The sequence below is a fragment of the Periplaneta americana genome, chromosome 12 (genome assembly GCF_040183065.1).
Source record: "Periplaneta americana isolate PAMFEO1 chromosome 12, P.americana_PAMFEO1_priV1, whole genome shotgun sequence".
Lineage (NCBI taxonomy): Eukaryota > Metazoa > Arthropoda > Insecta > Blattodea > Blattidae > Periplaneta > Periplaneta americana.
The window spans coordinates 67,454,598-67,469,951 of NC_091128.1; the positions used below are offsets into that span (position 1 = coordinate 67,454,598).

Consider the following 15,354-nt stretch of genomic DNA (forward strand, 5'->3'; position numbering starts at 1 on the left):
TCTGACCCAACATGAAGCACTATAAATCTTTCGCCTTCACCTAGAGGAGGCATGTAAGGGTGACTTTAACTCTCTATCACAATTTTCACACATTCATATTTTTCCTTTGGTGTATGTATGTATGTATTTATTTAACTGCAAGTGGGCAAGCACTTGGTGGCAGTGGTACAAACAATATAAACAATACACAATACAATTATACCACACACAATACAATTAGGTGTGTTGTCATTGATTCAGCCTCGTCTAAATAGGTAATTAATCATTATGAATTACTTAAATCTTTCATTCTTCTCAAGAAATAAAATTGTTTCACAACACGTCACTCCTTTCCAGCAACATTTTCGTTATTTGATTGTTTTTTCACATACCGAAATTCATTTTATATATACAGTAAAATCTCTTATAACTGGCACCCAGTTAACTGTCAATACCTAAACAACAGCACTTTTGACTGGGAGAAAAAAACATGTTTAAATCTGTCACATTGTCTGGCCATCAGTGTTGCCACATTAGGAAGTTGCACGAACTTTCATGTTCAGTGAATATTTGAACCTAAAATCAGTTTATTACTTGTATTATGTATATCACATAATACAAGTAATAAACTGATTTTTAATAAAGAAAATCCACACAGTTTTAATGTTATTTAGTTATAATCAAATGATTGAAAAACAATTTTCACATGGCTGCAGTTTCAGCAGTTGGCATTATAAAATACAAACAGGTAATTTCTTTAATATCTATTCAATTATCCAGCAAATCTCGTATTCGGAACTAGCCTGGTCCCTTTTATACTGCTTGAGAGGGATTCTGCTATATACATATTTCACAGAGAGCTCATTTGCAACCGTCAAACAATCCTGCTTTCTGGCTTAGCACACCACCACTCTACCGACTGAGCTGCCTAGGAATTACACCCGACACCATCTCAATTTTTCTCTTTATATCCACACACCTCAAATAGGCTGACAAGATGCCAGAAACAACTTTAAGTGCACACTAACTCTTTGTTACTTGAATTGTGGCTTTCTGTTAACGTATTTACAGTGATGTATATATTATGCAAATCTGGCTTTCAGGTATAGCTCCCTGTGAAACAGACTTGATACCCAGCTCCAGAACAATTTTTCCCTTGAAATTATTCAAGTCTGCTTCACAGAGAACTATACCTGAAAGCCAGATTTGCAGAATCCTGCTTATCTTAAACTCTCAGTCATATCATCCAGACTTACAAAAATTGTGATTTATATAAATCCTCAATTCTGCAACAAATAGCAGATTTGGTAAATGAATCTGTTGTTTTCTTTTATGTTCTGTTGGGTCTTTTCTTTTCCAGGGGTTATCAAACCAGTTTCACTTTCTTTCCAATTTCTAAGGATGATGATGATGATGAAAATAGCAAATATACAGGATCTGGTGTCTGCAGTTAACTCTTTATGTTATGTGGAAAATTTAAAACAAGCTTTGATGAAATAGAACCTCTATATCGCCCTCATTTGAGTATTAGGCTGGACTATTGATGACAAAAATAATTTAAATATTGATTTATTGATACTGCACAACATATTTTATATATCTTTCGTGCCAGGGACTAATAAGTATAAAAAAAAAACAGTTTTCATGAGTCTTCACAATAGAAGTAATATAACAATAAGTAGAATTAAAAAAAAAATGCTGTGCAGTGCAAATAAATCATATTCACAAAATATTTTGGCATTTTATTCATTTCAAATCCTCACGAATTGTGTTGTCACTGATTTGGAAACTTCTCTGTCCTGAAAACAAGCTGTTGTTTACTTATACTCTTCCTGGCATGAAAGATATATTGCAAGAAATACATCAGTGTATTGCATATAGATGTATCTATATTTTCCCACTGTTAATCATTAAACTAGTTACTAAAATGTTCAGTACAAAATTATTATTATTAAACTGAAACACATAAATTTTAATGTTCCTGTTGAACTTTTAATTTCACAATCATCATACAAGTGAAAATGATGTTAAATAAAACGTTACACTGAATGTGGTTTATGATCAGCCTCCAAATATCTTTTTTTCAACAGAAATAAAAATGACGTAAAAATTTAATAATCTTAAAGAAGAGTGAAACAACATGTAGGATTTTACAAGTTCGTACATAGATAAGCTCATGGGCGTCATGGCCATGGGTAACAAGGCCCCCTCCCCCAATAATTTTCCATAAAACAATTCCGAGGAAAACAAATTACTTGGTAAAAATAAAATAAAAAGTACGTTTTTAATTGGAGGCACAGTGATTTGAAGAGAATAGTTCGTCCAAACCTTGTTTCATAGGATTTTCCCAAATGCTTTAACCACTGGTGAGGCCATAGTATCACTCATTTGAGATGCTATCACTAGTTTACACCGGTCGAGGTGGGTTCCTCCAAGTTTGTGACCAGGGGGTGCAATGGTGGCTCTCATGCTCTTCTTTTCGGCCATTTTTCGTCTTATCGCCAACCCCCCCCCCCTTTTCGTTCTCTCGTCTTTGTCATTACTCTGTTTCTCTCCACCAGCCACCATTGCATGCGGAACACCCACCACATCATCACAGCCATTTTCACCTCTCCATCCCCGCTGTTCGTTTTGCCACGTCTGCCACCGTGACGGGATTTTGTTAAGGATACCTTGTTAGGTTTCATTCCTCTTCCTCTTTAGTTTTTTATATACATTATTAGGTTAAGTCTCTTAGGCTTATAACTCCCGTCTCACCAGCGGGGATCTTTCCTATCTCCATGGCCCTGTCCCACAGTTTCCAGCGCAACTTCCAACTTCTGCGGCCCGACAGAGCACCCAGCAACGAAGCAATAGTGAACCCTTCATACTGCCCCTATTTGCAAGTTTAGGTGCCGAACCCGGACCAGAGATCAAATACATTCACGTAAAGCCCCAATGGGGGACCGGGGCGATTTAGACTTCCCGGTGACCGACTCTGCTCGCCGGGCCGGATATATCGCTCTGACGTGTTGCTGCTGACTGATGGGTGTCGCAGTGTAATCAACCACAAGTCCCCTAAAGCTGCGTGTGGTCTCGGATTGCTCCGGCTTTGGTGGGTGGGTCGGAGTTTGCCGAGTAATCTGGCAGTTGTGTTCAGTGTAGAGTGGGGAGCCACAGGTGGTTATTCCCATGGTAGGGGCATAAAACTGCGACATGCCTCTGGTGTAGTCTACAAAAGTTAGACCAATAACAGAAAGAACAGTTTCGTTAATAAAGCATGTTTCAAAATTTTGCTTTAATCCTACTAATAAAGCCGTGACTAATGTAAACTTAAACTGCATGACCAATGTAGGCCTAACTTGTGAGCCTAGTGAGCAACACTTGCTGAATTCTCTTGGACATTTGAGTTGAGTGGTTAATATTAATCATATTTATTTGAACTGTCAGCAATAGGGCTTTCTCTTACACTCAGCCAGTTATTAATCTTTCAAGTAGACATATAAATTATATTTTAATTGAAAATGTAATAGGTCTATTATTAAAAAGTAGTAATAATAGTAAATGTTAAGCATTATAATTAATTATACAATATACGTCTAAATGCTACATTGATATCCTTACATTTATACAAAGTAAGAAAGACAGTAGACCTTATTACAGTAACAGGAATCATGTTAACTAAAGCAAAACCCTGTTTAAATTATTTACATGATCATACATTTAAGTCAGTTTCGTTACTAAAGGAAGGTGGATATCTGTCCATATCCACCTATCGACCAAAATGTGTATGTACAAGGCTTACCAAAATCTGAATTAATCACACCTAACCTGTCACTGACACTCAATCTTACAGAAACGTGCTTTCTATTTATCTGCTACATACCAAGGAGCTTAAATGCAGGGCATGTGATCCTGTCTCTCTGCCGACCACCACTTTCACAGCAACTTCCCACTCTTATTCCAGTGCGAAATTTGTGGTGCCCCTCAATTTCGCTTTTATTTACGATACATATGACTTTACTAGATGCCAAGTACATAAATACATGCTACCTGTTTTGGTAACGCAATTGTAAAGACATACCAAAGTCAGTATTAATGTTACCTATATTATTTTACAAATATAAGTATAACTTACCAAATATATCTCATATGAGAGCTCACAAGGGTCCGAAAACAATTAATACTAATTCCTCCTTTTTCCATTTTATACCAGATCATTTCCCTATTGATTGATTTGAATGCTTTCTCTGCACCTATGAAGCACTAATACTTATTATATCCTTTCAGAATTCAGATATTATTTGTCATTAACATTCTTTGATCAATTTGGAAGCTAGAATGAAAAATTATTGTACAGCAACCAACTTGCTTCATACACTGAAATTGGGTGATTAGTAGTGTCGTATGGTTGTGTGAAAGCTAGCACTACCAGGTGAAGTCACAATTGATTGTAGCCAGAAGTAAGTAGGGGCTTCAATGAGGATTGTATGTGTATCTTACTTCAAATGGCCTTAGTCAAAAGATAAAGTCTTTACAAAGAAAAAAAAGTGGATCCTCCAATAGTTGCTAATGACAGAGGTTATTTTACATTTCTTGATGAAATTTAAATGGGTGTTATGCATTTTTATTGTTATATGCCTTCAATCATTTTCTATCATTTATAAAAGTAATTTATAACGTATTAAATGATCTTATGATACATTCTAATAGTGTTATCACAGTCTAGTATATACATCACGAAGCTTGGGATGATTTTTTGCATTTCTCGCGATAGTTGCTAGCCACTTGGAGCGCTGTGAGTACTAGGAATAATAGACTGTGCCACTGCCATTGTGATCTAATACAGGCCATAAGGCAGACCATGTGACTCGCTTAACCTGATCATGAAGGGCGGCGTTTCAACCATATAAATTAGTTGGAATGCATAAAGAGTAACATATATTTCTCTAAAATGTAGTGTAATTGCATTAATAAAATTTAAAACAATAATTATGAGATACTTCAGACATAATTCACTTGCGAGTTAAGGTGTAATATTATTTTTGGTGTGAAAATTACGTTGTTCGTATGTGTAATAGGGCAACCTGCCTTTATTTCGATTAATATTGCGAAATTCTTGTACATTCATTTATGCACGATTCAATAATTTTCAGTTGCACTGCACAGATATTTAGATATGTTGAAATTATAGGTTTTGTTTACTGTACCACTACTTCAATATTCGCATTTATACATTATAATTAAGCATAATGTCATGTATGATACCCCACACATTCAATTTGTCTGTATTTGAATATTACAGTTGAGTATTGAATTATTGTATTCATCTACTACCTAAGAGACGAAGTAACACAATTGTACGTACACTAATTTCATAGGAGTGGTATGGTAAATTTTCTATCTACAATTAAGGAAGGTAGATGTGCTAAATTAAAATCACAATATAAATTCTTTTTTATTAATCCTTAAAATAGCTTCCATTCTAAACTTAAAATGTTGATGCGAACAGATTATGTTCACATATAAAATTCTCTTCACATTAGAATAACACAGTTTTGTAATTATTTCTGCGACATATTATGCAACAAGAAGTAAACGGAACTTATGGACACATTACACTAAATAAAACTTAGCAATGATACGCAATAAAGTTATAATATTTCACTGAGCTCCATACACTGAAATAGAAAACCCCAACATACATTACGGCCTGGTCTAGCTCAAAAAAGGCATGGACTCTCCCGTATTTCGCATTGTTGTGAAAAGTTGTGTAAACTGTGAAATGTTCGTTATTGGTTGTAATAACTTTAAATGGCTAAAATACAATAATTTGAATAATAATAATATGGGACAAGGAGACGTTTGTAGTACTATAAATTGTAAGAAAAAGAGGTCAGAGTTATCTTTCTTCCTAAAGATCCAGGAAGATGAGTTTATAAAATATAATATATACTTTATGAAAATAATAATAAACCTTATGTATTCATATTTCAATAGTGCAAGGAAAGTGTTAATTTTTTCAAAAGAACACAATATCGAAAGTATACATTTTGTCGTCTGCTAGGGAAAGATCTGTGATGAGGCGATAGTAGTGATCCTGATGGTTAGCAACTATCAATGGATGCATATTTATTAAGTATTGAGCTTCGTGACTGTATATACTAGACTATGGTGTTATTTTAGAGTGCATGATGTTACATTAGTCACGTTCGATAGTCACAACCCTATGTCAGAATATAATTTTTTTTTTATTGTATTATAATTTGTTTCACGTCTTAAGACTGTGTTTTAATAGTTTAGACATTAAATTAATTACTGAAAAAGTCTGTACTAATTTGAATAATAGGCGTTTCATTACTAAACTATTTCATTGGAGTAAGCTTAGCATAAAATGTTACATTTGTCAAATTAACAAAATAGGATATTAAATGAAATGAATATATTTTTTCCTGCATTGTTGAAAATGTTCATAGCATGAACTGTATGTGTTGATTATTATTAAAGAGTTAAAAATGTTTAACATTTATAAAATCAGTGTATATAACCCTTTATCTCTTAAATGGATACTTCAGTTTGTTACATTAGTCACCATGGAATGACCTAATAGCCTTTTTGAGATCGGATGATTCATCTTCAGAGTGGCAGTTGCACCACCTCTGAAGGCACTGATGTTATCAGACACATACTTCATTCCCAACCTGTACAATGCTACAGGGTCTTGAAAATATAATTTTCTTAATCTTGGATCCAAAAGTGTGGATGAGGCCAGCAAAAAGGACTATTGCTGTAACTAATTTGAAGCTCAACCCAATCAAGCTATGGAATGAAATTATTGTTATGCGTTAGATTATGCATTCTGTTTGAAAATAGTTGTCCTCAGTGTGCAGTAGTCGGATTGAATTATTTTAAAGTGATGAAAGGCAAAGTAGACATAGACCGTTTTCGTTATGAAAGTTATCGCCACTAAAAAAGTGCCACTGCATAAGCCTGTCATTTTCAAAATAGTATTAATATTGTTATGTATTTTATTAAATTTCGTTTCCTGAAAACAATTTTAAATTTAATTACAATTGCAAAGGCCGCTAAAAAGTTAATCTCCACTAATCTGGTTACTTCCACATATGTCGAAACAACTAACTAAACCAACTCGGCCACTTCTCCTTTGATAGATTTTCACTTTCATGATCCCATGTTGCCAAAAGCTTCTCATCAGATGTAAAGTGCAAGCCTTTCAGCTTCATCTTCATTTCTAAGAAGAGTCCGAAGTCTTCAAGACAGGGTCAGGACTGTAGTGAGGATGAGCAAGCACAGTGAGACCTGAACTTGCAAAAAGTCCATTGTTTGACGGCATGATGAGCTGTCTGTGACCTGTGGCAGACAAGTCTCACTATACCACTTGGCAGTCACTATGCACTGAGTTTCTAGCACAAATCGAGTGATGATGCCCCATGCAGTGAAGAACACCACAATTTTATTACTCCCTTCTTTGCTGATTTTGATTTTTTCACAGTCACAAGAGCACACTCATCATCAAATAACCACACTTTGTTCTGAGCTTTTATTGGGATGTCATAATTAAAGAATTAAGTTTAGTTTCATGACCTGTAACAGTACTCTTCACATTGCAGGAATTTCCATTCTAAAACTATTTTTGAAACCATTCCACACAATTGCCCTTTGTTCCTATAAAAGTGATTGGGACATCCATAGAGAACAAACAATTGTAACACTGAGATGATCATGTGGAATTGAATGTTTAACTGGTGCAGAGATGTGCAGGGCCTCTTCTATCTGTTGATATGTCAGACTTCTTTCCTGCTGCAATATTTTCCTCACGGCCTCTTTGTTTTCTTGGGTAACTGATTTAGAGAGTGTCCGGAACATGAATCATCTTCAGTTTTAACATTTCTCCTCTGGAACTCTCTGTGTCAGTGGAAAATCGTTGTCTGATGTGAACAGTCTTTCCCCGGCACAAAATCATTTCCTTCAGTCACTGATCAACAGTAAATTCTCGGGCAAAATTGTAGCTGAAAATGAATGATATTCACTCTTAGATCACTTTCACTTGCACTGCTCGACTAGAAATTCTGTAGGTTGTATCCTATTGTCTTGGAACCAGTTTTCACTCTTCTTTCCATCCCTCACGATGTCAGGGGTGTCTGGCCAACTGTTCCGTGTACTACAGAACTGGAACTGTCACTTTATAGCCTCCGGAAAAACATGAAGTTGCTGTTCGAAATACAGAGGTGGACTGAAGATCAGGGAAGATGGGAGTGTCTAGTTTTCTTTAACCTCTCAAAGTTTTTTTTTTTTAACCTAAAGATGACCCAATCCAGGATGTTAAATGTATTTTTTTTATATAAATCCGAACTCTTTGTATTATTTATTGTGAACTGGTTGTACTATCTCATATAAATATGACTTTCAGTGTTGCAGACCTTAAACAGACCACAAGGCATTTCAGGCATGCAACCCATGCAAAATAAAATGCCACCTGACATGGGAATGGGTCCAGGACCACAGGTAGGTGCAGTCACAGTAATGTAAATAGGTCATTCTGACGAAACCCGTCACTTTTGGAGCCCAAAAAGACAACAACTGAAATTGTTAGGAGATTATTGATTATAGGTGTGAAAGGTAAGTGAGGTGTGTTAGCGACCATGTTTAAATCTTCGTGTGCTACGAACAATAAAACAAATTCAATTTTCAGATTCCATGGTGTCCACAGAACCTCCACGGTGTCTACAGTTTGAATCTGGGAATTATCCCTATGGCTTGGTAAAGACAATTTGATTTACACACTGACTTGAAACCAATATTGTAAATGAAATAAGTCACAAAATTATGATTCAGAATAATATTAACTGATTTCTATTAGATATAATGCTTTTGAGCCATATTACAAATGAACTAAGTATTATTCAATTAATAATGTGAATGGTATCACTAACAATGATACAGACATTAATTTATATGTTTATAAATAATAATACAATCTAGATTACACTGATTCCATCAAGATATTTAAATAGAACTAAAAAAATGATTCACAGTATATAATGTCTGAAACATAATTGTTTCAAGTACCAGTAACAGAAATATTATTAATTCTTTTTTTGCATTAACAGACAGCATTTTATACAATAAATATTATAATAATAGTAGTAATAACAATATTGATAAATATATGTAATCAATTACCCTTCAAGTCTGATTGTTTCATAAGTATATACACACATACACACACTTATACACACTTTATATTTATATATATACACACACACACATACACACACTTATACACACTTATGCCGTACAAGAAAACAAGCTCTTCTTTAAGACACAAACCAACTCCTCTAAACAACTGGAAATTTCCAATGACCCATACCATAGTGAACACATTAAAATTTAAAGATATAACAACTCAGTTCATTGAAAAATAACATATTTGGATTATCTTCACACCATTGATATTGATATACCTCCACTGTGCCATGGAATGCTTATACTCTAAACTGTGGCTGTTCTTTTGTCTGTAGGGATTATTCTGATGAACAGCTGTGCGAGAAACTATTCTCTTACAATGCTGCAGCACTCTATATTTCTTAATTATTCTGTCACTTAAGATATTTGTTTACTTTTATATCCTCCATAAGAAAATTAAGATTTTAATTGTTGTTCTAGCACCTCTCCAAGAATCATTTTCTTCATTATATCAGAAGGAACTGGACGCACTTTTAGAAAAGTGCGAATTGCAGTGCAGTAGTACAAAATGGAGTAGAGCATAGGACCATTTCAGTTTTTTTCTTTATACATGAATAACGCTTTTTTCATTTTTCTGCTAAACATTTAAGCTTAATGTTTTCTACGTTTAGTTTTCGAATAACTTCATAGGCCTACTTTTTTATTAGCAGGAAGTGTTTTTACATCCTTTCTCAAATTAATATGATTACATCGTTGAATACGTTTATTCTTAATTTTCTTCCGATATTCTCTCATCCATTCTCGTTTTTTCCTTCGTTTTCTTAATTCTCTATTAGTCATGATCGAAACTGTCTTAATTGTTCTTAATTCTCTATTACTCATGACCGAAACTGTCTTAATTTATCTTAATTCTCTATTAGTCATCATGGTCAAAACTGTCTTAATTTTTCCTTGCTTCTTCTTCTCAGCCCATCTTTTACACTCCAACGCTAAGTAAGCAGCGTGCTTTTCACAATCTGCTATCATTTTTTTCTGTCGTAAACGTTCTGCTTCTCTTTTCTTTGCAAGTTGCACGTTTCGACTTCTGACATTTTTTGAATCTCCAGATTTTTTACTTTTTAAAATGTTTGTCTTTAAGCATTCCTTTCTTGCCCTTTTGTTATTTTCATTATTGTTTTTCCGTTCCCTAGTTAGTCTACCATCACTCATCCTGTAATTCAATTACATGATACAGTCGGAATATTGTATCCATATAGAATTACGAAATTCTAGAAATAGTATATATTTCCACCTACATTATAGACATCACGTCAGTAATAATTATCATTCCCTGTGAATTAAATATCCCGTCCTAAATAAATGCATGGTGTCCGCTTCCGCGGTGTCCACATTTCAGACTTTGCACTAGTGTGTTCTAATTACTTTCAAACATATTAATTTTTTCGAACATAATTGAGAAGTAGCCTATGAATTCATTACTTAACCAGCAGTTGATAATTTCCCCTTACGTAGTTGAGCTGGCACTTTATCCACTTAAAAAATGAACACTTACTATTCGATGTTGCTTTTGAACTTGACATGCAAGTACTGATTGCTGTATGTCTGAGAAAGCACTGGCAATTCACCGTTCATTCATTCATTCATTTATTTTATTCCATAGATCTTACATGAGCAATGAAGCTTTAAGATGTGGAACATGTCAACATTTTACAATATTACAATTACAATTTTTACAAATTTTTATAGTTTTACAATTTAGTAATTTTCTACAATTTTTACAATTTTGTACAATTTTTTTACATTTTTTTACATTTTGGCGAGATGTAGTAAGATGAGATGAGGTCCGAGGATTCGCCAAAATATTACCCGGCATTTGCCTTTTCGGTGGGGGAAACCTCGGAAAAACCCAACCAGGTAATCAAATCAAAGGGGGTAATCAAATCAAAGGGGTTGATGCCAAGGACTCGCCATAGACCATCCGGCTTCAGTCCCACGGCTGGGGAAAACCTCCGAAGAAACCAAAGTCCAAAAGGGGATCCAACCCAAGCCCGAACGCAGCTCCGGATCAGCACCCCAGCGAGTCTGTCGACTGAGCTACATCGATGGCTCTACTAAAAGTATACAATACATAGCCAATCAGATTATTAAATTTACAAACGCAAACGATCATTCATAAGTTGAGCTATATTATAATACAAAACAATTTAATTAAATTTAAGGCATAAACAATTCAACCAGTTGTGATATACAGAAATTGATAATACATATCATGCAAACTACTTCAAATTACAAACACAAACAATTTATCAGTAGAGCTATATAGATTACTATTCAATTTAAAGCATATACAATTCATCGGCCAAAACTATACAAATATATACAATACAAAGTAGCATACTTTCATTAAGCTATACAAATTTGTGCAATTAATATCAAGTAGATTAATTCAATTTATAATCATAAACAATTCATCAGTTGAGCTATACATATTACCATTCAACTTACAGTAGGTCTATATACAATTCATCAGTAGAGCTACACAGACTAGTAATCATTTTAAGAACATATACAATTCATCAGCCAAACTATACAAACATATACAATCAAATTAGTTCAATTTACAAACTTATTTTCGTTAAGCTATACAATTCATATGAAGTAGATTAATTCAATTTATAAGCTTAAACAATTCATCAGTTGACCTATACAGTATACTATTCAATTTACAGTACATACAATTCATCAGTTATGCTAAACAAAAAATACAATACATAGTAAACAGATTAAGTCAATATAAAAACATATTTTAGTTGAGCTATATAAAATTGTACATGTCATTTAAGTAGAATAATTCAATTCACAAGCATAAACAGTTCATCAATTGTGTAGAAGGTATGAGTATGTAGAAATTTGGTTAATTCTTTTCTGAACCTTTTCTCGTTGTTCTTCAAATCTTTAAGATAATTAGGCAGTGCATTGAAGACTGTTATACATGAATAGCGAACTCCTTTTTTAAAACAGCTTAGACTAACAGAGGGTAGATGAAGATCTGATTTATGTCTTGTATTAAAATGATGAATGTCTTGATTAGTACTGAATTTATCTTGGTTCTTAATATACAGCATCATTAGGGAAAGAATGTATTCACAAGGTAAAGTCAAGATTTCTAAGTTTCGGAAACCGTCTTTATCTCCCGAATGTTCTGGTCGCACCACATTGAACTTCTTTTTCAAAGCGGAAAATTTAAAACGAAAAATCATCCATTCCATGGCAAAGCCTAAAACTCGTGGACAAAACTGCACTCCTGTAGTGACACTGAACACTTTGATGAAGTGGTTGTATATGAGATGTTTATTTCCTTCAACATACTTTTCAATACAATGTGTTTCATTAGAATCGGATTTATAGTTTAAAGATGATAGTTATTCAAATTTACATTTTGTAGTGCAGGACATCCACGGTGTCCACATGTTTGGGTATTCCTAGCTATGCATGGTAGTAAGAAAATGTAATATCGACCTATGTTTAGGGTGGGTAACTAGGTGTAGTAGTCCTATATTACTTCCAAAGGAAACATTTTTCAAGTTACAAACCATTACAGAAATATATCCAAGGGAAAGAAATGTGATGGGTTTCGTGAGATTGACCCAAATCTTTTGTTTGGTTATGATGTTTTTATTCCTGTACATAATTACAGGATTTTGTAGGTTTACTGTTCTTCTGATGTAGGCCTAATCATATAAGAATATGTCAGCTGTTGATTTCAAAGTCTGTAAACAAGCACTGCTTCTCAGCAAAACCTAGAATTTAGTGATCATTGAGTTTTACAACATTTACTGAACTTGTTCGTTAAAGTTCTATAAGAAATGTACTGCATTTAATCATGTTTTATTAAATTAAATCAATGTGATAGTGTTAAATGATGATACTTCATGTAATACATAATGTTGATCAAAGTTACAATCTGAAATAAAACTGTTTCTATGTGGCTGTTTTGTTTTCGAAATAGATTGTTGCTATAACTTGGACTTAATGATTAGATTAATATTTCAATGACCTTCGTAATGTGGTGGAACGAATTAATAATGATAATTGAAGTTTTATTGTATGTATTTAATTCTGAACATGGCCAAAAGAAGTTATATGTTTCATTAAGAGTAGTAGAATTGCAGCTGCAGGAGATGCCACTGGTTGTTTCTGTTTAAAAAAATTGTCATAGTCATAGGAATTCGTGGGTTATACCAAATATGCATCAATTCCTTGCGAAAATACCAATTTTCTTTACTTTTTATCAAGCACTTTATCTCCCATAACATATTCCTTGTTGTTTGACTAAATAGTGTGTTTCTTCCCACATAGGTTGGACCACCTATGGTTGGATTGCCTGGACAGATGCAGACTGGACCAATCCCAAATGTTCCTTGTCCAAATCAGATGCCTGGTCAAATTCCCACCCAGATGAGAGTTCAGCTTCCTGGACAAATGGGTGGGCAGTTACCAAACCAAATCCAAAGTCAATCTTTGGGTCAAATGTCTCAGATCCCAGGGCAAATGGGTGGTCAAATGGCACCAGGCCAGATGCCAGGTCAGATGGGTCATATGCCTCAGATGCAACAGGCAAGAAAGGTAAGATACTACCATTATCATGATTATTTTATTTCATCCTTAACAAGGGTATCCCATAGGACTGTAGCACGCTTTCCTCTTAAGGCTTTTTTAAAACTTATTTACAACATGTTTAAACTTAAACTGATAGTCCTATGTACAAATTATATTAATTGTATTTTATTTGGTGATTAGAATAGCTCAGGCAATAATGAGTTTGCCTATTGATCAGAGACTGCTTTTGAGCCTGGTTCGAATCCCACTGGTCAGTGACTGTGACAAAATCTTGTTACTGCTGTTTCATGGTCGAAACAAGATGGAGTGGGGATAAGTTATTTTAAGGTTTGAAAGATCTCCATGAGTACCAGACAATGTGTTGAGTTTCTCTTGTTAAAGTTACACAGTAATGAAATGGCGGCAACCTCCAAATGGATGTGGTGTTACCTGTTCAGGGATATATCTCCAGTGTCCACACCTGTGGAGTAACGGTCTGCGCGTCTGGCCGCGAAACCAGGTGGCCAGGGTTCGAATCCCGGTCGGGGCAAGTTATCTGGTTGAGGTTTTTTCCGGGGTTTTCCCTCAATCCAATATGAGCAAATGCTGGGTAACTTTCGGTGCTGGACCCCGGACTCATTTCACCGGCATTATCACCTTCATATCATTCAGACGCTAAATAACCTAGATGTTGATACAGCGTCGTAAAATAACCCAATAAAAAAAATATATATATATATATATATATATCTCCAGAATGAGTGACATAGCTCAATGAACCAAAAACGAAATCGTAGGGAATGAATGTCTTTATTGTTTAAAAGAATTAAAATTTGGGTTTGAAAAAAAAAAAAAAAAAAAAAAAATGTGTATATTAAGAAGAAATATTTTCATAGGACCACAAAGTTAAAATGACTAGCAAAATAGTAAAAGAAAAGCAGCGAACATACCAGAAATGTAAAGAACAGGGAGAAGGGAAGCCAAAAAGATGGGGAAAAAAAAAATTTCAAAGACTAGCGCAGAAAGTTCAAGAGAGTGGAGAGCCCACAAGAAGATGCACGCTTGAGACACCTCAGCCAGCTCAGCCTATTAAAATGGATACATATACAGCAGAACTGGCTTAAATTGATGAAACTACTGAGGCCGTCGCCCTGTCTCGGCATCTACGTCGCGTTAGGTGACTAGGCTGGAAACCTAACTCACGCGACGATTGGTGCCTCTAGTTTCCGCTCCGGCTGCCAGTTCCACTTCTGCTGGAGAAGCTGACTCGAGGTGGCGAAAATGGTGTTGTTTTGTTGTAGTTGGGCGCCAGCCCCCTCGAATCAACTGCAGTAGATCTGAGATCTCAGGTGGCTAAGGGAATGGTTGGGACGAGGAATTCAGAAGACCGTAACATAACGTGAGAAATTATGAGATTAACACGTATATGAGTTTATGTCCATACTCCCAATGGGACGTTTATTCTCAATTATGTGATGTTAATTAGCGTAGCTGAACGCGTATCCAAGACTGTTAATTTCACTTGTAATATCAATCGACAAATTTACGGTGAGCGTAGCTAGACGGGTGATAATAATGGTAGTGTTCGTC

At 34.8% G+C, this 15,354-nt stretch overlaps 1 protein-coding gene across 4 annotated transcripts in view; it reads left to right on the forward strand.

The window, feature by feature from the left end:
* The window catches only part of MED15 (mediator complex subunit 15), a 92,153-nt gene that overhangs the window by 51,771 nt on the left and 25,028 nt on the right, over nt 1–15,354 (forward strand). For all 4 annotated transcript variants that reach the window (XR_011335251.1, XM_069841463.1, XM_069841464.1 and 1 more), the window contains 2 exons: nt 8,390–8,484; nt 13,525–13,791. Coding sequence is in view for 3 of the 4 variants with exons in the window: in XM_069841463.1 (XP_069697564.1) it covers nt 8,390–8,484; nt 13,525–13,791 (362 nt within the window). In the remaining variant the exon portion in view is untranslated. The remainder of the gene's footprint in view (nt 1–8,389; nt 8,485–13,524; nt 13,792–15,354) is intronic.